The 27,498-nt window shown below is 40.5% G+C and overlaps 1 protein-coding gene across 6 annotated transcripts; it reads left to right on the forward strand.

Annotated features, from left to right (window-relative positions):
* Positions 1–913: 913 nt before the first annotated feature.
* Eip63F-1 (Ecdysone-induced protein 63F 1) lies at positions 914–27,493 on the forward strand. 6 transcript variants are annotated; one of them, XM_017242886.3, is made up of 7 exons: positions 914–929; positions 5,484–5,522; positions 5,617–5,656; positions 17,043–17,186; positions 23,107–23,260; positions 23,324–23,472; positions 25,511–27,493. In XM_017242886.3, exons 2-7 carry the CDS (start codon positions 5,484–5,486, stop codon positions 25,531–25,533), a joined length of 549 nt encoding a protein of 182 aa, XP_017098375.1. In that variant the 5' UTR covers positions 914–929; the 3' UTR covers positions 25,534–27,493. The 6 variants fall into 6 exon arrangements, with proteins under 6 accessions (XP_017098375.1, XP_070135644.1, XP_017098374.1 ...); XM_017242885.3 differs by lacking the exon at positions 914–929 and adding an exon at positions 2,720–3,153; XM_070279543.1 differs by lacking the exons at positions 914–929; positions 25,511–27,493 and adding an exon at positions 2,718–3,153 and having other exon boundaries at positions 23,326–23,466.
* Positions 27,494–27,498: the final 5 nt, after the last annotated feature.

Raw genomic sequence — 27,498 nt, forward strand, 5'->3', positions numbered from 1 at the left:
AATGTTCGGGTGGAATACATAAAAAACATTGTTTTTCGAAATTCTCCTACGTCTTTCGGAAGAAAATGACGGCAAAATGTTTTGCGGGACTAACTATTGGGTAATTAAAGTTCCACGTGTGATTGCCCAAATAAAACACATTCCAGGGTATTGTCGATCCCAGAATTTCCACGCATGCCCATTAACAGCGCCACCATAGGAAGCCCAACAAAAAATCATTGTGGATCTGTTGGCAGCACCCACAAAGCAAATTTGCTTGACATACACAGGGAAATAATTCGTTATTGTTTCAAAATTGTTTATGCGGTTTTATTTATTATTTTATGATTGTGTTGATCCTAAAAAAGTATTGTGTGTTGATTCTCATTAAAGACAATGGATGATAAAAGCCAAAATACTTCAAAAAAGTTATTTGTAAATGATCTGATCAGTAGAGCTATTAATACTTTATTCATCGGCATATTTATTATTGAAATTCGACAATTTAGAACCTGTCATTTTAATTTAGTGGCCAAAAACCTAAAATTTCGATTTGCGAATGACAAATTGATTCACTCTTACATCCATTAATCTGACACGTAATTTGTGGCGACAGGGATTTAATGATTGGGTTCTGATTTGGTGATTTCTTCCTGTGCACAAATAATGATGTTTTTGGGGCTGGGCCGCGTCTCGTTAGTGGACATTTATGTGTGCGGCTGAGTGATCAGTGGGCCGCCGAATAAACCGAGCAACAGCCAGAGACCGCTGCACAGTTCAAAAAGTGTCGGCGGCAGCGGCAGTCGTTCTAAAAAAAGAGTCAAGAGGTCGCGTGTCCAAGCAACTCTTTCTGCGGGCGAGTGCTGGGCGATTGGGTTGACCAAAAGTAGTGTTCGTGTGTGTTGGCCAAGATTTCGGACCAAGAGGATAACAGTTCAAACCCGCTTGCCGTAAGTGCACTGGCTTCCGTTACATGGCACTGTTACACTGTTTAGAGTTCCATTTGTTTGGCTTTCGACCTTGGATGCTTTTCACGCTTCGTTTGGCCGCCTGACAGTACTCGGGGTCTGTTGTGTACCCAACGATGATATCACAGCACTGTCATTAAGCCCCCAGCCCGCCCAGTGCGACATTCCTGTTTGCCGATAACTAACTAAAGTTGCTAAAATATCAGCGTCAGAGTTCAGTTCCCAGAGTCATTAACACCCAGTTTAGATCGAACGCTTCCAGTTAATAAGCTAACGTTCCCCGATCCGGCGTAAATCACGGGATCTGGCCGATTAAATGGCAATTGTACACTACAGCACCAAAGTTTCATAATATTTATCTAGCACGATCATAACATGAAATACACCAAGCACGATGTACAAACATGTATATTATATATACCTATATGGTTTAAAAATAAACATTGTAAATATTTACATTGGAAATCTATAAAGAGCCAGGGACGCCGATTTCTTAGCCATAATAATTTCCTTGCTCTTTTGGCACAGATTTTGGTCAAAGGTTTTGGTTTTGGCAGTTTTTCCAATTTTTTTTTTATTTGGGAACAATTTGCATTCAATGAATAACTCATAAAAGTTGGCTGTCTGTCCGCTACGTTTATGAACTGATAATGATTCCATAAACAATCTCAATCCCAGTCTGGTTTCTTCTGCTTGAAACACATAAAATCTGAATCTTCAATTTCTACAACGTCTAGGGAAAAGCCTCTCACTGATAATGGTAATTATAAGTGACTGACCTGAGGTAGTTGTGTAATTTTTAATGACACTTTCTACCAATTAAGCTGAAGTTCAGTTTTGAATTGATGTGTTTGCCTTTAAAAATGTGGCTTCATATTTAATGTGCACATATTTACTTAGCTGGAGAATGAACTTCCTTAAAAATAAGCTAAAACAACAAAGAATCGAGGCGACCCCCCGGCGTATGAGCAATGTGTCATTTTTAGACACCTTACCTGCTGCTGCAAGGCGAGTGAACGCTCCACGACAGCTGCCTAATTAAAATTATCAAAGATTCCTTCGATTTCTGCTCTGTCGCCGCCTGCCAACTTTTGTGTGTTGCTTTTTGTTTTTGGTAATTGTTAAAAATAACTCATACGCAACGTGGACACACGACGGCACTTGCAACTGCATAGGCCTTTCGGCAAGTGCCACCGGGTTGAATGACTCGAGTCCGTGCGCCGAACTAAATATAAAACATTCTGGCCGAAAAGAATCGTTTATATAACGGAGGGCGGATCTTAGCCATAATAATGTGGGCTTAATGTGGCATGTTCGGGACTTTAGCGCCAAATGGCGCTGATCACTGGGGCGCATTGATAAACAAATATGGGGAAACGTGTTTGGCCAAGTGCTTGTCCCATGACTTCTTCTGATGGCACAGTTCTTTCTTTAGATACGAGTACATATAGCCAACAAGAAAACCGCCTCGTCACAAGATCGGATATGTATTTTCGATTTTTGCCGGCACTGCTTGTTGACAACGAGAGAGGAGGGAGAGAGATCTCTGTGAAATCGGCGCAGATAAATCAAAAAATTAAAATTAACAAAATGGCAATCCCAGAACGAGGCGAGATTTCAAAATATGTGTTCAAAAACATATAGCTCCGAGAGAGAATACCTCTCGCCTTTGCTCTTTCTCGAACTTCGACAACATGTTCATTTCGGTTTTCGCTTTTTTTTTTTTTTTATTTTTTTGGCAGCGTTTCGTGGGCATCGAGGCAGCGTCGAATGCTCAATATTGTTTGGGATTCCGAGGCGAGACGATCGTCGACAGAGTCGCGCGCGCTTTTCAAACAGAAATATATTCAGAAATTATACACAAAAGAACACGGTGACAAATCATCAATAATCCTCTAGACAAGAGTTAACACTCATCCATACAGACAATAAAATTAAACAAAGAACGCAAATTCATATTTGTGGAAAAAAGAGCATCTAAGGCTGAAAAGTACAAGTTAATACACATTTAAGTGCTAGTAAATACGGCGATAAAAACTAAACATATATAGAAACTAGGCCAACCGAGCCAAGAGTTTGATTTTTTGCTTTTTTCAAAAAAATTACTCATACGCCACCGGCACCCAGCACTTGCTCGTTTAAAACACCTTTTTGGTTATCAGATCTTTGAATGAGCCCCATGAGCGGACTACGCCAACAACTGAAGGTAAGTGAAGCATTACCCCGACAATGAACCCGAAGAAAACCCAATCCCTCGCCATCACAATCTAATGATCGACACGAATCAGAGGAATCGACTAAACCTGCTCGCATTTGTATAAATATTTACTTAATTGCTTTTCAATGGTGCCAACAACTTTCGTTCTCCGCCTGGCAGGTACTAAAGCTGCCCGAGCTATATACACAAATTTGTTTTTATTCCGTTTATGACGAGCAAATATTAATTGTGGCCCTCTCGTTTCTGGGGCTGCTTCTCGGGCTATAAATAATTTTAATAACAATATTGGTAATACGTTGCGCGAGGGTCGCATAATATGGAAATTAGCCGATCGTATTTGTTAATTACGAAATCTCCCACCAAGTATTTAGGCTAACCAAATGCCATTTAATGAAATTCGGGCTATTTGTGAAAGTGAAATATTTATTTTAAATATCACATGAAAAAGTTGGATCGGCCATATATTATTCTTAGCGCTTAAAGGCCCGTAAACTCGGGACCATAAGTCAAGAATTTGTTTCCTGGTTTTTACAGCCCCTTTGTAGACAAAGTTCTAATAATTACTCATTTTACAAACTTGCCCAAATTGAGTAGAACCCTCTCTGGCCTATTAAAGCCAGACAAGTGCTGAAAAGCCAGACGAAAATAAATCTCAAAGCGAATATCGAGACGAGAGCCTCATAAAGTTGTTCCACAACATTGCATCCTATTTTCTTTCAGTAGGCAGTCATAAAATCTCTTCTCTGTCGCCTTCTATAACATTGTAGTCCAAAAACACATCGTTAATGTGGAAAAACACACTGCCATCCATAAATGGGATGTGAATGCTGCTGAATGCCGAGATATATGCAGATTCCGGTGGTAAATTAGCTTTTCGTGTTCTGTTTCTGTGTCTGTGTCGCCTCATAATGGTTTCTTAATGTGACCCCGTAGAAGACTTTCGTCGAACAGGGATTGCTGTTCCAGTGCTTTTCAAGACATTAAAAAGTCGATTGTTTATCGCAATAGACGCATATATGCTCCGCCAATATAAACAATGGCGATTATTAACTTTTCTTTACCTTTTCTGATTTGTATATTTTATAATCGTGTGAGCACACACTAATCGAGACAGTTAGCTTATGGGAATTTTGGTTCAAATCCATTTTTCTATGGCTTCTATAGTGCTATGGGGTCCAAAGTTTCGATATATCTTCATCAAAATTTCCCATTGACGCGGCAACCGAAAAAAATTATATTCTGTCTGGATTTTGAGCAAAACAAGCTATAGATTTATGATTTTGGCAAGGCTTTGAGGAACATAAAAACAGATAATATCCGACAAACAGGTGAATTCGAGCAAAAAGTGTCAAAGAATGCCATTAAACGGGCATTAAAAAGTCGTTGTCTATAAATTTATTAATTTGTTTACATTTTATGCGTCTTGGCACGTGAGCCAGGCCAAGTTAGCATCTGCCTTTGTGTTGGCCAAGTGTTAAGGTAACTAACCTGGGCCAAGGCTTTTTACATGGCAGTGTCTTTGGCATAACAATTCCCAATTATGTGGGCTTGAATATAAAAAGGGAGAAACATACTTCAAAGGTTACAAGTTGTAAACAATAAACCTTAATGGAAAATTTAATTAACAATTTCAATCAATAACATGCCAAATTAAGACAATGAAACACTTTTAAATTAAGCCTTAATATACTTTCGCCATTTTCCTGTGGCGCAAAATGCATTTTAAAGTTGTTTTGTTTCCGAAAATTGCTTAAATTTGATCTTTTCACACACTTAATATATATTTGCAATTCGCCATTTCATTTGGGTAATTAATCAAAAATTGTTTAAATTCTTGCCATTGACTACGTAATTGGATTGGCCAATAAATAAATAAAAATCACGAAAACTTTCCTTGCCTCCCGTCGAGTTGAATCGAAAAATAGTGTGTTTGAAGCTCTCATATTTGACCAAACTGAGGGATTCTGTTTTATTGGACTATAGGATCTAACTAATTGCATTTAGCCAGGTTTTTTTTTGGCCTGAGATGTTCGGAATTCCTCGGAAATTTAAATAGATCAGAAAAACAACAAATGCGAGCAGTGGCTAAAATAACAACGTAATAGACAGAGTGTCAAAAATAAAAACACTAATAGACGAAATATAAAAATATATATCACACTCCCCCTCGAGACCCAGACAATTTCCCCCCAGCGCTTAAGAGTATGCAACACTTTTCTGGGCATGTCTACCTAACATTTTCGCTTGGCTGTAAGTCAATTAGTTAGTACTACGTATGTATATTAAAATGTGCATTTGTTTTGTTATTTTCTCCTCAGATGCTGGGAACAGCTTTGCTGGGCAAACGGGCCACCAAGGTGATTATTCCGCCCATTTCGGATCGGTTTATTTTGACTGGTCGCTGTATTTATTTGATTTTCACTTTCGCTTCGTTTGTTTTCCATTTCGCAGTCTGTCAAAAAGAAACCATTCACAGAGGTGGAAATCAAAGGTAAGTAACCAAAATCGAACCACAAATTACCCCGAAAATTGTTTACAAACAAAACAAGAAAGTCCTCGACTACTGACCTCTGATCTTCTCGGAAAACGACGTCCAGCTAAATATAGGTTAATAAATGGTGTTGTGTATTCATAATAATGGCTAATTTATGCACAAAGATAAACAGGCCCACACTGCGTATACGCAATGAGCTCGAAGGTGTAAACTTCGGGCCGACATTTTCAGACCGCCTTTTGCATGCTGGCTAAATATATCTTATGCGTGCAGCCACTAATTTTAGACTTCGGACAAGTGCACTTAAAGATATACCTAAACAACATTTTTGAGGAGCTCTGTGGGGCTATAATCTAATCATGATAGCCATAATCGAGTTGAAATTTAATTAACGCGCCTCCTTTTGAGGTGCGATAGTAGCGGATGAGATACCCATACCCGACACCCACATATCACGTGCCCTATTAGCAAACAAATAAAGTTTTGAAAACAGAAAAAAACGCTCGGAGATATAAAATTTATATATGCAGAGTAATAATGATACCTGCTCTGCCAGTTTTCTGGGAATCCAACTCCCTGCCCGATTTGCTATAAAGGTGTTTGCCATTGAAAGACGAATCAGATAAGATGCTGTCGGTTTTTGGCCAACTGATCCCACACCGCTCATGTGACACATTTTCCGGCTGACAAGCCAAACAAGTCGCTTTAATCGCTGCAGGCACTTTCATTTGACATTGATGTCAGTCAGTGATCTCCAGCAAATATTTGAGGCCACAAAAGTGGCACACAAGTAGCGAGAAAAACAATCATAAATGTCGTGTGACTCATTATGGGCCAGGGTCTTACTTTCTTCATATTAAAGATATCCCAAAGGTAACTCAAGTTGTCTTTAAACTTTCAGACAGAAGTATTATTATAGTATAGTCCTTACTACTAACTTTACTAACTAACTTTTGAGACTAAAACGACTTCTAGTTTTACACTTTTATCTTGCCAACTTATCAAGACAACCCATTGAAACGCTTTTCCTCTCTTTTTGGGCTAAGGCCCCACTTGTGGCCTGTCTGATTGTCTCACTCAGCCGTGTAATCAGACAAATGAAATCAAGATAAGACTAATAATAAGAAGAACAATAATATGGGCAATAAAGACGAGAGTAAATACTATTACGACATATATAGAATAGCACTTAATGAAATCAGACAACCCGCTGGCTGGCCCATCCCAGTTTATACCACATACCCACACCCGCAACGCCCACCCACCACCCACTAGCACCTACCTCCCAGCCAGATTTGGGCACTACAGCTGATAACTCTGTTAGTTATCTTCGGGGAGCGGTGGGAGGGTGGTGCTATCACCCGGCCAAATGAAATATAATACAATATAGGCGAAAAAAAACACAAAACGTCCGGGCTCCGGGTTAGTCCGTTTCATTCCCAGTCATTATCTTGGAGTTTTCGTAGATAAATCGCGCGGTAACGCTGGCATTCCTGCAGCATTATATTTCGCGCCCTACCAGAATATCGCCAGCTTATGTAGCGGTCGGAAGTGCCCTCTCGAGTGTCTCTCCCCAGCAGTGATTGATTGATTGATGAACCGATTGACTGAGTGATTGACCAACTGACTGATTGATAGTGCTACCAAGAACCATAAAAAAGACCGGCCGATCGATTGGCGAGAACGCTTTGCCAATATGAGCAAAGATGACAAGTGTGAGTATTATTTTGGAAACTTGGCCAGAAAGCGAACTTTAGTCGGCGGTTATCGTTCAGGTGGTTATCGATACATGCCCGAACACCCGTTCGAAAGCTAAAATATTGCTAATTTGCCAACAGCAATCAACTCGCCGGGACATGGGCAATGTCAATTTGTCGCCACACTTGTAAAACTAATTAAACGTTTGTCAGCAGCAGCCACGTGTATGGTCTATCGCGCCCTCTCTTTCTACCGGAATAGCCCCCACTCTTTCTCTCTTATCGCGCGGAAAATTATCTTCCCAGTGTGTGTGTGTGTGGGTGGGTGGGTGTGTGTCTGTTCCTTCTGTGCGTGTTTGTTTCGGCTCGGCAGTTAATTTGTTGCCACTTCGCCGTTGATGAAACCTGACAGTCAAAGGCAGCAATATTTTCATTTATTTTTCGCCAGTTTGCATTTATTTACGCTTCTTTTTTTTTTTTTTTTTGATTTTAAGGGACCCGGACACGCCTGCCACTTGATTTATGGTTACACAACGTTGACAGTTTTTTGTGCCTCAGAATTCACGGCTTGCTGCTACTCAAGCTAAATTATGGGCGGCAAGACAATTAGCCAGGAAAAGTTTGAGAGGGAAAGTGAAAAATGAGAACGTTTGTTGCTGTGCAATTTCAATTTTACTTTAAAAAGTGATTTATACTGTGTTTTTTCTGTTTGATTTTCAAAAAAAGATCTTTAAAAAACACATTCCCATGATATCAAAAAGAGAAACATACGCACTCGATTCTTCTTTTGTTTGATTTCAATATTATGCAATATTTTGAAACACCACACCCCTTTAAAATGTTCTCACATTACTAAATTAAGCTGATTATCTGGCTCACAATATATTTATCACTGCCAGTACTTAAATATATATTTTGTGTGCAATTTCCATATTGATGTACTGTAAAATTGTAAAAACCAAAACAAAGACGATTTCGATATGAAAGGCGCTAATTTGGTCACGTAAATGGATTCAATAACAAAGCGAGATGAAAAATTGTTTTGTAGTCTGCTTCTGTGCGTGCCTCAGTCCTTGACCCCACTCACCACCCACCGACCTCCCATCCCCCAACTCTTCCGATACCCCTTTTTTGGGCTCGTTTAGCGGGCACGTTTTGTGTATGAAAGATTTTGACGATGCCAGTGGCCCTCGGATTGATTTTTGCATATTAATGCAGGACATTGAATCGGAATCCAGCTGCACTTACTCCCCAGGCCATTCGCGTGCACATGAGTGGCCTTGGGCATTCTGACGGCCCATAAAAAAGGGAAAAGTCCACAGATAAAAAGCCAGAATCGCTTCTCTAATGGCCATCGCCTCGTAAAGGATAAATTTATGATGCATTTGCTGGCATTAAAAAGCAAATATCAAGTCTTGCAGTCGAGATAACAATTTTCATATTAAAGGAAAGTAATGTGCCTTTTTAACTGCAAAATGTTACAGAGAATTCAAAATGTATCGAGGTACCTGCTAGAAGATGGTATAATGGACTTTCAAACAAAGAATAAATATGACCTAAGACCTGAAAAAATATCAAAGTGTGAAAAAGTGGGAAATCTTCTTAATATTGGTATTTAATAAAGTCTATACTTTTTCTCCCAGTGCCCTTAAAGTCTGTGGGAATGTGATTAGGCATTAAAATCCGACGCCTTAACCGATGTCAGGCCACAGTCCGTGGGTGGCGCCCTCTGGCGTTGGCACGTGACTTCATTTGTGTCTTACCCACGCTGTATTATTTCTCTGTTTTTTGTTGTATTTCACGCCTTTCGAAGGATTCTTCTAGGCTTTTGGGCCCAGATAGTTAGTTATTCGGCGCCTAATACAATTTACGCCTCCGGGGAAAGTTTTTTGCGGCGTAATTTGTATTTTACGACGAACCGGTGACCTTATCCTTTAGAAGGGGCCATCGTCCTGTTGGGAAGCTGCACATATTGGGAACTCTATCCAACTAGGAATTTTTCCAATCGGCTTGCATTACATTCCGTTAGCTGCCTCAAACTTTTCCTAATTAATTTTCATTAAAAAGTTGTTTGCATTCGAGTTGAACGAACTGTGGGGAATTCTTAAAACAAAGAGATAAAGGAAGAGCCAAACGGGACGTTTTTTAAAGGATTGTGGCTCGTTTGTTAAAGGGTTCCTTCAACCCGGTGTCTTTGTGTCTTAATTTGTAGTAAAGTTAACTGTGAGGGGAGAAATTTAATTCCACAATGGCTTCATTATAAATTTCCAGCAATTAGGCATAATAATATTCATATATTATCACGTAAGCCCTCAAAGCGTTTTAATTGAGAATTACATAAAAATCCAGAGATACCGTTGCATAAACCTTACGTATGCCCCGTGTCCATCTACCCTTCCCATTTTCCCATGCCTGCGATAAAAACAACAACGAATTCGGATTCTCCTTCATTTTGTTTTGTTCCCCACTTTCGCTGAGCCAAACAAACGGGCTTCCTCCGTGTTGGTGCAAGCGAGAGGGCCCCGTAGAAAGAGAGACTCAGTCGGCTTCGTGCAATTCCAGCCAGTCTAAAAAGAGAGAGGTAGACTGCACTTCGTGCATTGCCCCTTCGCAATGCACAGAATGCAGTTGCTTTTGCGTTTTGTTGTTGTTGTTTTGTCGGGTGCAAGGTTACTGGAAGGTTTCTCCCTTTTTTGTTTTGCATATTTTTGAGGGGCGGCATACAGGGTGTATACGTAATATTTCCAACATGGCGTATACGTAATTTTTTTTGAAACTTTTAGTTAAAGTTTATATTTTTTTTGTTCAATTATAAATACTAGTATTATTTATATGTCATGAAGAGAGCCAAGCAAAAAGTGCCCCCCAATTTAAGCTTTAAACCTTATAAAGAGTATAATAATTATATAGTCACCCCCAAAACAATAATGATCACATTAAAAAAATTAAATAATTCAACCCGAAAAGTCCTTCAAAAAGCGCGAAACCCCATCACGTGAACTCTGAGTCAAAAGCGGAAACCCCAAAAAACATTCCAATCAGTACTTTCCCTCTCTCTTTCTTTGCATCTTCGGTTCTCCGCTCTTTCTCCTTTTGTGGCACCGTTTCGCTCTGTGGAGAAGAACGTTATGAAAACAGAAGCAGCAACAAAAACAAAACAGAATTGTTGGTTGCCCCGGCGATGAATGAAATTCCGCCGAAGCCCCCAAAGCTCCGCGTCTCGGTTTCGTGCGAAATCCCGAAGGCTCTTTCGGCTCGCGACTAGCGGTAGATGGCGGCAGGGGGGTGGACCCGAGGCTGCTGCCAATGGGGTCTGCCATTCATGAGGTTCCTCCGACTTTCATGGCGTTCAGTTTCAGTTTCGAAGTCGACGCGGTTAGCCAACAAAAACGGTTGCGACGGATTGTCGCCAACTAACAAACAACCGCACTATCGTAGCGCTATCTCACTATCACCAAATCTGCTCCTATCAAAATTCCTAATTTCTTGGATCTGCCAGTTAAGCAGATACCGCTATAATCTTTGTAAGAATTTAAGAAATCTAATGGTTATGTTCTTGTTTTGGTTTCGAAAGACACTCCCCCGCCAAATAGTTTGAGTTCAGTGCGCGTAATTGAGGCGTAACGTGTGTCCTTGAAGTGTCTGTCTATGAGCCTGTCTTGGTCTTGGTCCTGGGCTGGCCAGGACTCTGAAGCCAAGGAACTGAAACCAGGACACCCAAAAGGAGTCTGTTATGTCACTCGACACTTTTGCGCTGCATTATGCACATGTGAAAAGCAGTAATTGGATGACAAATGCGAGGATGAGTCAATCCGATGAAGCAGACATTAGTTCTCCTATCTGGTGATGGGTGTCAGATATCCAAATGGACGGTGGGAAAAGCCTGGCAGGCTGATAAGGGGACATTAGTTGGGTCAGTTCCTAAATTAGTTATCTAGTCTGGGTAAAATGAAAACAACTTTATCGGAAATGAGTAATCAATAGCTTTTAACTTTAAGGATAACATCTGATGTCTATGTTAAAGAAACTTCTGTAATCGAGTTAGCTTCTCTCTGCTCTGCCAATAAACTTTCAATTTGCATTTCCACTGACGTATATTTATTGGCCTCAAAGGAGAAATGGCTGTCAGGCTGCATAATTATTGGAATATCAGGTCGGGGGGGAACCCGGCCAGCGCCGGGCGATAAATTGAAGAAAGCCGACAAGTGTCGGGACACTTGATTGGGTGGTATTGATGGAAAATAAAACAAAGCACCCCACCACATGGTAGAATAAGAGGCCCTGACCCTGAAACGGGGCCATGGAGGGCGGTGTGCCATTCGACCTCATTCGGTCGCGATTTGTGCAATTAATTGCAATTAAAACCCCAGAAAGGGGAGTGTACGAAACCGAACCAAGAACATTATGATATTTCTGAATTGTTTGCCCGTTGTTCTGCCAAGATCAACAGTTAATGATTCCGATTCTCATTTCCCTCTTGCTCTGATATTTTTAAGCTATTTTGAGGATAAACAAATCGCCGACGTTACTCATACGCCCCGTTAACAGAGACACAAGCAAGCACCACAGACCCGCAAAAAGTAAAAGTAATAATTGCCGGGCAGAAAAAACAGTGCGATAATAACAAGCAAACGGGCGTCCAGAGACGTCGAAAATAACACAAAAACACTATATCTATAAATACTTAATAGAAACAGAAAAAAACCAGAAATGGATCACAAAGCAATCGCAAGTCAAGTGCGAGGTGAGCTAAGTATGGACATAATATATTCTCCTATTTTGTGTTAAAAAATAAATGTAATACTGTTTTAATAGTTATCTGTAGTGTTGACGATAGTGCCAGCCAGGCACCTGATACTCGGGTGTTGCTAGGGGAGTGCGAAACAATTATCTCTGGGAATCAATATGCTTGTTTACTGGCCATGTTTAAAATACAAATTATAACAGTGGCTGCTGGCGGGTAAATAATCAAAAAGAGTCGTGTGTCATGCCCAGCCAGCCACCCACACGAATCAAACAAATGCCCAAAAACAAACACAAACACAACAAATGCCAGCACAATCAACGGAATTTCCAATCTAATCAGCACGACAACTTTCTACGCTATTATTGTTTTCATTATTTCCTTTTGCTGATTTTCCAGGAATTACCATACATTATATCTTATCGGGGGGTTCTAACAAAGACCATTATTACTTTTATAAGGCTAGGCTCTTAATTAAAGGTTTTTTCCAAAGAAAGTTCAACTTTAGGTCGTACCATATAATAGTTAAATTTTCCTTAGTTCTACCAACTTTATTTTCAACTCCGAGTCCTGCGCCACAACCACTTCTCCGATATGTGTGTGACAAATAGAGGTCCTCGAAGCAGCGCCCACGCCCACTTCAATTTGACACGTTTGAAGTGTTGAAAAGCTCGCGCAAAACGTTCCGGCCGCGTCCTTTATGCAGGATAATTTAATTTCAGAGCGAACATAAAAGGGGATTAATATCGCCATTGCCAGGCTATTAATAGTCATGGAAATTCAGAATACGCAGATTTGGATTTGTTCGCAGTCATGGCTGAACTTTACTTTTTAAAGCCTGCTAAGCCAAGGTCTATAGACAAAAGGTCAAATCGGGAAAATATTAGAAATATTATGAAATATATCCTTAACCTTGATAAAGGCCAAAATGGGTGGCCAGATCTGGCACTGCCGCCACAAAGTCGAACGCGGGTGCGGCTGTTGCAGCCACATTTCATGGTCACTCTGGCTTCTGCATATAGCCATGTTCCTTCCCCTCCACTGCAGCAAATCTTTTCCCAATATATGTGTGGGTTTTCCACCAAAACTTTCCAAGCTAAAAAACTTTGCGCCTTTAAGCGTTATTTACGAGGGCGGAGCAGAGCAGGGAAGTGCAAGTGCAATTTATATGTATGGATGTCGGCAAGTTTGCCTCCAACTCAATTACACTTCTTCCTCCGAAAAAACGAGACCCCGGAGAGGTACTAAAGAGTCTGCCGAGATTCCCAGCAATGCAATGCAATTATCAAGTTCATTGACAACGGGGAAAAATAAGCGACATTGCGGGGTCGGAAGGCAGACGTCGGAGGCAAACCCAAACAGACAACGAACAACAAATGTTTTTCATTCACTTTCCCGCTAAAAGTTTTATTGCTCGAGTGCAGTGGAAAATAAGGGGGAGATGCCTCACATTTGGAAGGACAATGAGTACATGTGGAGGTCTCTGAAAGGGTTCCTACAGAGAGGGAAAATAAACAGTAGTTTGGGCTTAAATATTCCATCTGATCCTTGAGCGGAGTACCTCAATCGATTTGTGGATCGATTCTCCATCAATCTGCATCAAAATCTGAAAGAAAATTATTTTTTCACTTTTTTGTCAATTTTGCTGATGGGTCCCCTTCAAAAATGATGAAAAATGCATGGGAGCCCAATTTCACCCACCGCGAAAGCCATATCTTTGCCAATTCCCATCTGATCCTTGAGCGGAGTACCTCAATCGATTTGTGGATCGATTCTCCATCAATCTGCATCAAAATCTGAAAGAAAATTATTTTTTCACTTTTTTGTCAATTTTGCTGATGGGTCCCCTTCAAAAATGATGAAAATGCATGGGAGCCCAATATCACCCATCGCGAAGCCCATATCTTTGCCAATTTCCATCTGATCCTTGAGCGGAGTACCTCAATCGATTTGTGGATCGATTCTCCATCAATCTGCATCAAAATCTGAAAGAAAATTATTTTTTCACTTTTTTGTCAATTTTTTGATGGGTCCCCTTCAAAAATGATGAAAAATGCATGGGAGCCCAATATCACCCACTGCGAAAGCCATATCTTTGCCAATTTTCATCTGATCCTTGAGCGGAGTCCCTTAATCGATTTGTAGACCGATTCTCCATCAATCTGCATCAAAATCTGAAAGAAAATTATTTTTTCACTTTTTTGTCAATTTTTCTGATGGGTCCCCTTCAAAAATGATGAAAAATGCATGGGAGCCCAATATCACCCACTGCGAAACCCATATCTTTGCCAATTTCCATCTGATCCTTGAGCGGAGTACCTCAATCGATTTGTGGATCGATTCTCCACCAATCCATCAACTGTTCCACCAATCCATCATCATATTCAATACATTAATTTATGAACCTCTAGAAACATAATCTATAGCAGGGGTGCTCAACGCCTATACACTGAGTGCACTTTTGTTTTTGTAGATGCTCTGTGCTTATGGCTAGTGCGCCCATAAGCACCGTGCATATGGGCTTCGATTACCATGCGAAACAAAAACAATTTTGCTTGTTTCTTCATTACATCTCTATCCGTCGTCACGCTTCGCTGAACGCAGTGTATTTTGTTTTTGTTTTTTCCTCGAGCACATGCACTGGAACTTATTCTTCTGTCTGCTTTGGCTTTTGATTTATTTCGTGGGACTAAATAATAATCTGGAAGCTCAATTAAAATTATCAACCACTAAAATTAATATAAATATTGAATCTTTTTTAAGCCAAATATTAAAAAAAAAAAATAAATAAATATTTAAAACTGCTTTTTTTTCTCTCAGTGCACAGTTGCGCCCCAACACTAAAGCGCCGCTACTAATGTACACGTTTTCTTGTGTCTGTGTTAGTAAACGCACTGCCATAAGACGAATTTGAGCACCCCTGATCTATAGTATTAAGTAAGTTGAAAATATCTCTATCTAAATAATATAAAAGTGGAGAAAATATTTGCATTGCTTTCTAAATCTTCATTTTTCTCCCTGTGTGTGTCCTTTCAATTAGTTATAGCGACACTTACAGATTGCCAACTTTTTGCCACAACGCACTTTGACTTTGTCATGGAAATGTTGGGAATTTTGCGGGGAAAGTCGGGAGAAGCGGGAAAGGCCAGCAGTGAGCTGTTGACAACTGAAGTTAGTCTTTGTCTCGATTTAATAAGGCAATTAAAAACTTTCGCTAATTGCTAATGCCAACACTTTGTTCTGACAGTGTCCAGATTAGTTACTTGCGCCGGGCGATGAATGCCAAAGGGGGTTCCCGCAGTGGCATTATCAGAACTTTCCATTCGAATTCGATTTAGAACAAAATAGAAACAAATAACATTTTAAAGTGAAAGTTCGTATGCAAACTAATTCGAATTTGCTTTGGAGGAACGAATATAGAAAGGCGGCGACAGCGACTTAACTAGATGCCAATAAATGCGCCGGGACGGGACAGGATAGGCTACCAGGCGGTAACCTCAATATGTTCCAGTCCCGACACCTGTCATCCCATCCCTCACATCCTGGCAAGCTGCAGACACAGCACTGTGAAATATTGGTGTCAATGTGTCAATATTTGAAGTATAAACACGTGTGCAATTACAAACTATACAAGTATCGCACACCACCGCAGGACCCTCTAGGGAGGGTCTAGAGGCGGGTGTATAGCTGTGGGTGTATGTGGTCGTATTAACAAAGCAACGGCAAACGGAAGTGCTCTACATACGGCGGAAAAGAGGGGCAGGAGGGCCGGGAAAGCGGCTTTGGCCCAAAGCAATTTACATGCAATTTTCGCATATCTTCTTCCCTTTTCCATTCTTCCTGCGCAATGGGTGACTGCTTTTAAAGGATTTTCTATTCCTTCTCAGGTCTAAAATTCGTTCAGTTTTTGTTTTTTTCCTTTCTGTCAGGAATTAAAGACTTAAAGTCTAAAACAGATAAAATACATTCATTTTTTTAAAGGTTACCAATATCCATCAAAAACTGTATTCTTATAGAAATTACAATATTTTCCAAAAAGTTATGCATAACAAATTGCACGCAAAGTTATGCCCAATTGGAAAAATTACAAGTTTTTGGCTAAAAGGCTGTATTTATGGCCTGTTTCGGGCAGGCCAATTGCAAGTTTGATCGATTTGGCATTGGGGTCGAGGAGTCGCACCCCAGACAGAGCTGAGGTTGAGGTTGAGGTCCTGGCTTCTGGTTCCTTGGCTCTTGGCGTGCCGCAGAGAAGGCCATCGCAAGGCCTTAATTATTGTGCAAGGCCCTCGGCCCGCCCACCACTTTTTACAAATTCCGAATAAGAGTTTTAAGCCAGCAATTTCCGCCTTTGGTTTAGCAAACGCCTGAAAGCATGCAGTGTTTTTTTCCACAAACAATTCAAATGGCAAGCCGGAGAAAAACAAGTAAATGCCGCCCTATCAGGCGATAAACAATTTGCAATGTTTTTCAATGTTTTTCGCATGTTCCATAACTTTTCCAGATGCAGTACCAAAAGTAGCAAAAAGGAAAATAAATAACACGCCACCAGAAATCACGCATTTCCCCAGAAACTGGCTTTGATTTTTACGACTCGCCATTCCCCAAATGTGTATAGTATATATTTTTCCTTTTTGTGGCAAACATACTTTTGGCACGGAGGTAGGGAACATGGCCCAGAGCTTAAGACGCAATTTGTGTCCTGCTGATATGTAAATACTTGTGTGGCCTGTGTAGGCTGGTGTGGCCCACACGGCGAATACTTAATTTCCTTTTTTCGGGCCAAACCGCACAATTGAAAAGGGGTTGAGGTATATATTCAGTTGGGGCCTACAGCAATCGCTTCTGAGAAGCATTTATGAGCCTTTTCGGAAGAACACTTGATAAGAGACTATTAGGATTCCAAAGCTTTAATAATAATGTCCTTATTTGATTTATTTTTCAGACCTACGCACAGCATTCGATCTACTAGACAGAAATCGTGACGGCCGTGTCACCGCCAACGAGCTGCAGTTTATGCTAAAGAACCTGGGCATTAATGTGCGTGATGAAATCATACACGATCTCATACGTGAGGCCAGCCACTCAGGTAAGTGCCACTTTCACCTGAAACCTGAAACAGCCAAAGCAAAAGCAACATGCCACTTCAGCTGGCCCTTTCAACGCCCATCACCCCACTGTCCTGTGACAACCTGTGGCAGCAACAGCCTGTGGAAGTGCAACAGTTATGCCCTCCGAGTGTGTTTTTGTTTGTCGACTCTTTAATAATTCAGCGCCGTTGTGGGGCAGTTGAAAGAGGCCGTCGGGAAAGGTTAATTAAACCCATCGAGGCATGTCGGCGATTGGCTATGCCGGCATTTAATCAAGTTTAGCCCTGAAAGTTGGCAATCGGTGATAATTTCCCCTGAGAGAGTACTATTGAATAATTCAATTCCCGGCAAACGTCTGTTTTAACAACTTTCAGCTCAGCTTAGAGACTGGACATGGCTTTAAGCCAATTCCATTTGTTTCCCCCGTGACGGCCGAAGCTTTTCTCATTTAATTTACTCGTTAGGAAATGCAATTTTTATTGAAGAAATTCCCCAGCCAAGGCGGGAAGCTGTAACAGAATTTTTCTTGTAATCCGGGGAGGATGTTGGAGGTGGGCGGTGGGTTGTATCTTTCGGCTTGTTGCATTCTTGCGAGGTTGGAAATTCAGACAATTTATTTTTCATTCATAAAATCCAGCAAGCGATGCATATTAAAATTAAATTGGAGCAAGCTGGCAGAAAATTGAATTTCCCCCATTAAAATGTAATTGTAGTCCAGGCCACAGCGCGTACGTGTCAATAATGGACTTATCCTTAAATGGGTAGAAAGTAATTTAAATACACAGTACACTGAAAGACTTACCTTCTTTGTTAGTTTGAATATTAACCAAACAAAAGACCTTGACACAGCCCTTTTCAGGTCACTTTTGTTTGCCAACTGATTGTGTTAATTGATTTTGACTTAATCGCCGTTCAGGTATTTAAATATTGGCCGACTCTTATCTAGAGATCTGCTCAGTGAAAATTCTGTAAATTTAAACTCGGTCACGTACAGGGACCGTGGTGCAAGGAGGCGAGTGGCAAGGAGGGCGTGTGGCAAGGCGAGTGACATTTATCATATAACAACGGGCAACTGTTGCTGACATTCCCCACCAGACCGGCCAGAGAGCGGTGGGGAAGCGTCTCCAGTGATGCCTGCCACCGGCAGACGAGTGTTGCAGCCACGACCTCCCCACAGAGCCACCCATATGATTGTGTCCTGTAAGCTGACAGGCAACACTGCAGCCAACATGTGCCAGACAGACAAAATAAAAGCTGGCTCTGGCAATGCAAATTAGAAGTTATTTGGAATTCAAACCCAAGAAAGAGCTGTCACCTGAAACTCAAAGGGCTTGCCAATTATTTTCAACAAAGATCATAAATAAAATAAAATATCATAACCACTGCTCGTACAACTTAAGGCACTGATTTTCGGTAACTTTATATTCCAGAACAAAGTTTCAGAGTCTTTGGAAGTTAAGAAAGTTTTAGCGAAAATCTCCAATATCCGCTGGTTGGCCACTTCACAACTTTTCGTGGATTTTGAAATGCATATTAAGCAGGTGCTTGAACCCAATCAGAGGCAACCAAATAACCATAAAGTGGCAGCAACTTTTTCCCCGAAATGGGGATGGCTAGCAAACGGCCAGCAGAGACAAAGACTGCCGCAGTGTTTCGATTAGGGCCCGGCCAAGCTGTTGAATGTGGCTTAAATCGTGCACTTTATGGCTTCATTAACATTCCTGGGGTTTCAATGACACTCGCGAGCGGTTGGCCCCGAGTGGGAGGAGTGGCAAGAAACGCTGATTTAGCCATTCGTCCACTGCTAAGTGACCACCTGGCGGAGCCTTTTTCTTCCACTTATTTATGCGTGTCCTTATCGGGGCAGGACCTCACGCAAGCAACAGTTCTTGGCTTTGGTTTTTCTTCTGTTTTCTATTTATTCTTCTATTTTTTTTTGGGGTCAATTGCCGCTTAAGCAGACCGTACATCGACAATTTATGTTCGGTGACATTTTGCGGCATTTAAAAATAATTGTTGCCACGGTTGGCCTTTCCAACGCAATTAATTTCGATCGCCCGGTAGCAGGATGTTCGCACAGATGTGACTTTTAGGCTGCTAGGCTTTTAGGCGCTACATCCACATAAAAGCCATGGCCGACAGCCGCCACCCGCCAGCCATTAAATGCCCTATTAGGCAGTTGTTAAGTTTCAAAGCCAGGCCCACAGGGAATCTCTTTGCCTCCGTGTTGCGTTAAATTAGTTTCCCGCAACCACATTTCACATTAGCCACAACTGTCGGAGCCACAACAATTGCACCACCACCCGACAGAGCCACCCACCCTGCCACCCATTGCATTTGCAGATGGAGCCCTAATCGAATTTCCAGAGAGTACAAGTACGTTTTGCATAACCAATGGCCAGAGGTCCTTTGGAGTCCTTCGAAATGGCCCCAAAGTTAAATACAGCTTAAAATACCAACACCGAAAATTCCATTCCAAAATTGCTGACTGGCTGGGAAGGCGAGTGGAAAAATGAAGGAAAGTGCCTCCGAAATGGGCCACAGACATGAAAATCATCAGAGAGGAGGGGCAGAACGGGAGTTATAAGTTCAAAGTTCATTTGAGATCCCCTCTGAAAAATCGCTGCCTTGAACTGCATTCCTGAGGCGAAGGAATTTTGCCATTAGGAGCAGACATTGCACATACGCAGCGTTGGCCAGGGCAGAGCTTCCTTTTGACTGAATTTAATTAATGGCCAGCTGCCAGGTAATTTATTGGCCATCAAAGGCACTCGCTTCTACGTGTGCGATTGTGTATATACAGTGCCTGTGTTAGTCAGCGTTTATTGCCTGTTTTACAAGCTCAAATGTGGCCAAAATACACATACCCATTGGACGTCCTCAGTTCACGTCGCTGCACTGCAAAGCAACAATCAAACAATTGAGGGAGCCTCTTCCCCACTAATACACTTACAGTGTTGCCTCCCTGCGAGCTTCCGTTTCCGGTTGATGCCATTAGAGACCAGCAGTAACAAGGATGACACACATTCCCATGAATATATTTTTTAGAGAGGAAAACTTACATGAGATTTGTTAGAAAATTATTTTTTAAAACTTTATAACCGTACTTTTTGCATAAAATATGATATTTCTTCAATGTTTATTACAACATATTTATAAAATATTTTCAATTATGCAACACTGTACTCGTTTTGTGACCTCTGCCAGCCAACAACTTGCCACATTGGCCAATAATTGATTACACTTTGGCATGAAGTTGTTGCCACACACCTCCACAAGTCCTGCGCATCCTGCCACCCAGCCACCTACTCCCCCTGAGGGTAGTGCACTGCCACACCGCAGAGGCCATTTGTTATGCCTGTTGTCGTCGCTGTCACTTGGCCAGAACAGCTTTCAGGTCCTGTGATTGAAATAGTTGCATCCCAAATGTGGCACTGCCGTTTAAAATTCGTGATTTAATTATTTCGCCACCTTTGATTGATTAAGTTGGTTGGTTTTGGAATGGAGAGAAACCCCAACACAAACTACAAATAAATTCCAGTTTAGAGAGAGCTTGCTTTGTCTTTCCCCGGGCATCGATCAATGCCAGGACTAGCTCGCAAACTGCAGGTCAAGCTTGAAAATTCGTTGCTTTGCTTAACGAGGCGAGTGAGCTGGAACATATGTAACAGGAGTGGCGGCTCCTGTACAGGACATGCTGCACGCAAGCCAGGACATTACCGAAATGTGCGACAAAACAGTCGCTGGCAGAAACGCCCTCGATGGCAATGCCAAGGCATGTCCTTATGCCACATAAAGCTATAAGAGAGCTGAAAAAAAGGACGCCAGGCGATGACAATGGCGGCAACGGCAACGACAACATCAACATACACATATAAGCAAGCCATTTTCATTATCCTTGGACTTGTCCTTTCGGCAGACAGACACAGACGTTGGCGGAGATAGACGCCGAGAGATAGAGATAATGTGCATTTAGTTTTGTATTTAAAAAAAGGAGGAAAGCAAAGGAAGGCCTCTCAAGTATGGGGGCTCGGCACTTGGGAAATGCTGTTTGAAATAAAAAGGAAAACCAACATGAAAAGCCGACAATCTTTCGCAGAAAGAACTGATAGATTTGAACAAGAAAGAGACTATAATGGCTGGAAAAATATATAAAATAATTGTTTATTTTAATTTCAACTTAATTAGCTTATGTTTTATATCTTCAAAGCCATTATAGGTTATAATTGTTAAGACATATCATGAGAATAATTATTCAGTGCTATTATTTCATCCATGACTGTGCCACAATATCCTGTGCCAATGACAACTTGCGGGACGAGGACTCTCGAGGTTGAGACCCGCTAAGCACAAATGAAAATATTTTTCAAGCAGCCAACACAAATGTCACCCAGATGTCAGTCCGACAAGAGCAGCAGGAAGCCCAGAAGCAGGCAAATGCTTAGAAAACGGCACAAGAACATGGCCAGGCTGAGCTCTATGATGACAATAATGGGTCCTGCAAGACCATGTTTTTGGGGTCTGGGGTGCTGGGGGTGCAACATATGAGCAAATACCCAAAGCAATCACTCTGATATGTTGATGTGTTGACGATGGGACAATATTTGTATCAAGTTGCGTATCAAGCCGGCTGGCTTCGGGCCAAGGAACTTGGTGCGGACTTGGCCTGGCTTAATTGATGCAAAATGGCCATCGGGTTGTTTGACCCTTAATGTGTTTTTGATGCCAACCATGCAAAAAAGAAGAAAAAGTCACATTTCGTAATTACCAGAAAGCAATTCTTTACGATCCCTTGGTTCTAGTTTTTTAAGCTCATCGCCAGAATAATTATATGTATCTGATTTACAATTCAATTTCGGCTGACTTTGAGTTCTTTATTGACATTTAATTTAATTAAATTACACATTTATTCCCGTCTTTCAAGTTTGGGCGACCCACAAATAAATTAGCAATTCTAATTATGATATCTCGGTTTGGTCAAACAAATTGCAATTAGAGATGATATATACAAAAAATGGCAGGCCCTCCCTTTTCTTTTGGGGGCTTTCTACCAAACTTATGCCAGCCTAGATTATCGCAGATTTTAACTTCATTTTCATTCCCATTCGCGCAGAGACGGTTCTCTTTTCGGCTTGTTTTCATGTGTTTTTTTTACTGTTCGTTACCATTTTTATTATCATGGATTTTTTTGTGTTCGGTGCTCTGAAGGTCAAGGACGAACGCGCAAAAGGTTTTTCTTTCCGGACGCCATATCTTCTGCGTTTAATTATAAAAGTTTCAGAGGCAGTACGGGAAAGTTGAGTCAGTCACTGGGAGCTTCGGCTTAGGAATTTCCCTTAGCCTGGCTTTTGATTTTGGATTTTCTTGGTTTTCCTTCTCGTTTCTTTCATTCTCTTTTTTTCTGGTTAATGGTTTCCCAGAGAGATCTCAGCCGGAAATGCTTCTGACAATGCCACCTGGGCGCACAAAAGTAGGCAACATTTGAATTGCGAGGAAGCTGCAGGAAGCCCGAAAGAGCATGTCCTGCCAGCAACAAAGGATGTCCTCGTTGCGGCGGATTGAGGCGTGTAAACATTTTCGCCAAGCGGGTGGGCTGAAGGGCCACCAACAATGCAAAAATGCATTTCATTTATATGTACATCTTTTTTTTATTTGCCAACACTTTTTACTGGAAATGTTTGCAGCTCTAGGTGGGCGGATAAAAAGGGATTTTCTAAAGGATTAAAACTATAATGCTATTTAATGGGTAATTGTGTTGTTAGGAATTAAAATTGTGTGAAATTAACATATTTTCCGCTTAAGGAGCTTATACTTTATGCGGTTTATTCAAACTATATTTTCAGCGAATGTTTTAAGAGCTTGTTTTTGCTTTTTTTCTTTTAAACTTGGTTTTTCACTTTACTCTCCTCTGTTTTTCAGGCAATGGCTTAATCAACGAGGCTGAGTTCCTGCAATGGGTTGGCAGGATCCAGGCCCTGCGGGACGAGCAGCAGCAACATGAGGAGAGCGCCAGCAACAGCAAGCCGGCGGACGAGGCCGATGATGTCACCGAGGACTTGATAGCCGCATTTAGGTGAGTCCTTGTGCTCAAATCCCATAACTTCCTAGAATCTCTGGCATCGCATTTTATCCTTAGAGTATTCGATCGTGATGGTAATGGATTTATAACGCGCGACGAGCTGCAGACCGCCATGGAGATGATTGGGGAGCCCTTGAACGAGGCGCAGCTGGAGCAGCTCCTGGCCATCGCCGACTTGGACCAGGATGGCCGCATCAATTACGAGGGTGAGTGCAGCCGACAAAACAGACAAAGGACACTGCTGACGCAGGCGACCACGCGGAAGGACATGCGTGTATGCCACAGAAATAAGAGAGAGAAATTGAACGGAATTGAATTCGAATAGCTTTTAAAATTGCTTGAAATTTGTGTGAAGGTACACTGACCTTGGTGCTTCATAAAGTAAGATTTCTGTTTCATTTTATTTCCAAGAATCATCCTAAAAAAGCCTCAAGAACTCATATGCTTTCATGGATTCAACTGCAGCTGCGGCTGTCTGAGCGTTAAGTTAATCAAGTGGTAGCATAAAATATGGTAACCTCCCGCGTCAATATTTGTCCAACCCACCGAAAATGTTACGCCCATAAATCAGCCAGACAAACACGGCGACAATAAAGTTTATTAACCTTGGATAATGCCAACAGGAGGAATGGTTCACCCAAAACGCCACAATGTTGACTTGTTTGTTTACTCGTAAAGTTTTTTATGCCCAGTACTTACTACCAAATTACCATGCCCCGGGTCCTGCAAGATTGTGGCTCTAGTAAGTGATCAGAAAACTTTTCTATAGAGCCAATCAGTTCAAAAGATTTTCCATTTAAGGGATAATTATAAGGTATCTGAAAGTCGCTCTCGCTCAGAGGAGCCTAAACAGTCTGGGGGTCTTCCAGACATAAAAAACTTTTCGGCTGAGCCAATGTACGTGGCTGGAGAAAAATAAACAAAAAATAGTAAGAGACTATAATGCAGTTAACCTTGAATAGAGTGAAACAAGAGCTCTAGGCACTGGGGTTTACCTCAGGATCCTCCTGTCCTTTGTAATTCTGCACTTACAGCAAAAAAGGCAGCACAGAATTCCCTTGCGTGGCATTAAATTGGTTTAATAAACTTAAACTAATACGGGGACATGCACAAATACAAACAAAAACACACTCACACAAACGCGCACTAACAGAGACTCGAGTGTCCTCTCAGCCCGTATGTGTGCTTTGTTTTTTTTTTGTTTCTCCTCTTGTAGAGGTGTGTGCGTGAGTTTGCCGGGCTTGGAATCCCTTGTATCATTAGGTTCATATGCCATCGCCTTGCTGGTTGATACTTTGACCTTGTAACGCATTGACATGTCACCCACCCACTCTGGAGAGCAGTCGAAAAAACATTATAATTTTCTTAAATAAATTAATAGTTTTATTAGGCAAGCTTTCTCTGGAGGCTAAACTACATATCGAGTGCTTAACCATGACACCTTTGGTAATAACTATATATTTAAATAATTATGTAAATGATTTTCTTTAAGTGTACTTATCGAGTCCAGTTCAGCAAAGTACTGGCCCAGCCCGCTTCTCGTCCTTGCCAACCATTTGTTTGCTGGCATCTGCAATTTATTTACTCATTTTGCTGGTTTCGTTGCTTTCGCCTTTACTCTACTCTATTTACTTTGCACCGGCATCGTCAACTATATCGACATCCGACCAGTACACTATATAGAGCACACACTGCGTATACGCAACGCCTTTGCGTTTGATTTTTTCGCTGACACTGCATTGCGGTGAAGGATAAGGAGATTGGAGGATAGGCCAGAGCGGAGCAACACGTACACCGCCTCCGGAGAACCAGATCCGTGGGATTTTAGGTCGTAAAAAAACCGTCTCCGTAGAGAACGGAGGCGTGATTACCCCGCCCTGGGCGACAGTTTGTGTAGTAGGGTTATTTTTCATCCGAGAAAGGTTTTGGTCGTTGGATGGTCATTCAATTGTCAGGGGAGTAGGTACTTCATCACAAATCTACTTTATTGCTGTCAATATTATCAGTAAATTGACTCAAATTGAGCTCAACTGTTGTCTTAAGAATATTATGTATTATCGGCCCTACGCATATCAATACTATTGCCACTCGAGTGCAGTTTGTCGCCTACCTAGATATTATTTGCGGCAAGATTCTCTCTTTGAACGGGAACGTGTTATATGTTATGCCTCATAAAATAAAATAGAAACCTTAGTAATTACATTTTTGTAACAACTCTTTCCCTTTCATTATTTTTAATTGCAGAATTCACGAGACTTCTGCTCTAAGCAATTTACGTCTGACATGGAGACATGGTCGAGACCACGAGCCCCAAAAAACAATTGCAAGTGGAATGCCAACCGAGTTACCCCTTCAGCATAATTGTTAAGCTATTAAGAATATACTCAGACATGCAGAAAATAATGATGCAATACAAGAGTTGCAGAAAATAATTGTGTAAAATTTTATACAAACCAAAAACAAGGAAAAAGAATTATTTATACAAGGGTATGAAGGAAAATGTGCAAGGCAGGCCACACAGATACACACCCATACCAGCAAACATTATAAAGTTTTCGTTTCATCAAACACCCAAAAGAACACACAAGCATTTTCATATGTAAATTAGTTTCAAAGTTTTGTCGATTCTAAAATGTAAAACATTCATTTTGTCTATGAATTAAGTTAATTGCGGAAGCAAAGTTAAATGGAAAAGTTAAGAGTTGTTTTTCTATACGATTGGCGAAGAATTGTTTAACCAACACAGACACATACACCTACACACACACACATACATAAACAAAAACATAAACATATAAATGCATATTCGGATAAGTCTGAGCGCGTGAGTGATATTGTGTTTAGGGTGCTGCAAAAACAAAAGCAAGCATAAATAATAAAAATATGTAGTCTTTGATGGGATAACGATATAAAGATGATGACAGCTTCCCTTACCAGGTCATATATTTTAAAAACTGCAATTTATTTGCACATTCTAGAAGCAAGATTATAACCTATTCGTTATAATGAGCAAATAAATGTTTGTAAAATACATGGACCTGTTAGGGACTTAATTTGTTAAAATCCTGATATCCGAATCTAATTAAAGATCATCAGATATATATTCATATATTTGTATTTTATTGTAGTTATGCTGCTTTCAATGTATGCGTGTTTCAATACCCCAAAAACAACAAAAATTGTTTCAAAATTGTTTAGGCTAAGAAAATAAATGTTAACAATTTATATAAGAAAACCAAATACTTAATTTCTGTTGGGAAGTTACTTAGGCATTAAGTACCACAATCTATAAACTTAAAGAACGAAAAAAGCTAAACATTTTGAGAAAGAACAATTTGGTGTTCAACAAAATATTTTAAATCAAAGTAAAAGCCAAGCAATGTTGGTTGCAATTCAAAATCTAGTCAGAACTTCATCTTAGTTTCTTTTGTTTTTGCGAAATTAAAGTCCATTGCATATTGCCGTCCCATAGATAAAAAACCAATATTTATTTAAGGATTATCCAGTCATCCAAACAAGGCATTGCGGTTTCAAAATTGTTTTTGATTGTTTCAAGATATTCTGTTTTGATAAAATATAGAGCAGATAATAAAACAAAGAAAATAGAATTCAAAAAATTTAAAAGTTAAACAAAAGTGCTCTTTTAAAATTCAGTGAAATGAAAATTTAAATATTAAAAGAATATATATTTGTATTAGAACATTGTATTATGGGTAAACAAGCAAAGTAAAAAATATGAAAATCAGGTCAAAGGTACAAATAGTCGAATGGGTGTAACGAGGAGAGGATGCCACAACTTTTGTATGGTATTTACAAACAGGACTACAACGGCAAAAAACGAATATAAAGTCAAAAATCACAAAAATAAAGTGACGAAAGTCAAAAATCAAAAACTTTAAAAAACGCTACTGTAACCCAAGCAAAACGATATGTACTTCATTCAAGTAGTTTTTTACGACCTCTAAATGTGCTTAACAACTATATGCAGGACTATATACCTACCCTAACCTTTAATAACTATCAATTAATTAATTATTAATACCTACAAAACATATATATTATATTTACTGGATACAACACGGAACATACACAACAACTAAGACATTATCTATATGCATAACTAAAGTGGTAGATATTTCGTTTAGGTATTTATAATTTATATATGCAGTCGCGAATCGGAAGTCGTGATTGAACATAATAAATAACGATACACCAACGCTCAAAAAATGTTT

Source organism: Drosophila bipectinata, chromosome 3L, assembly GCF_030179905.1.
Source record: "Drosophila bipectinata strain 14024-0381.07 chromosome 3L, DbipHiC1v2, whole genome shotgun sequence".
NCBI lineage: Eukaryota > Metazoa > Arthropoda > Insecta > Diptera > Drosophilidae > Drosophila > Drosophila bipectinata.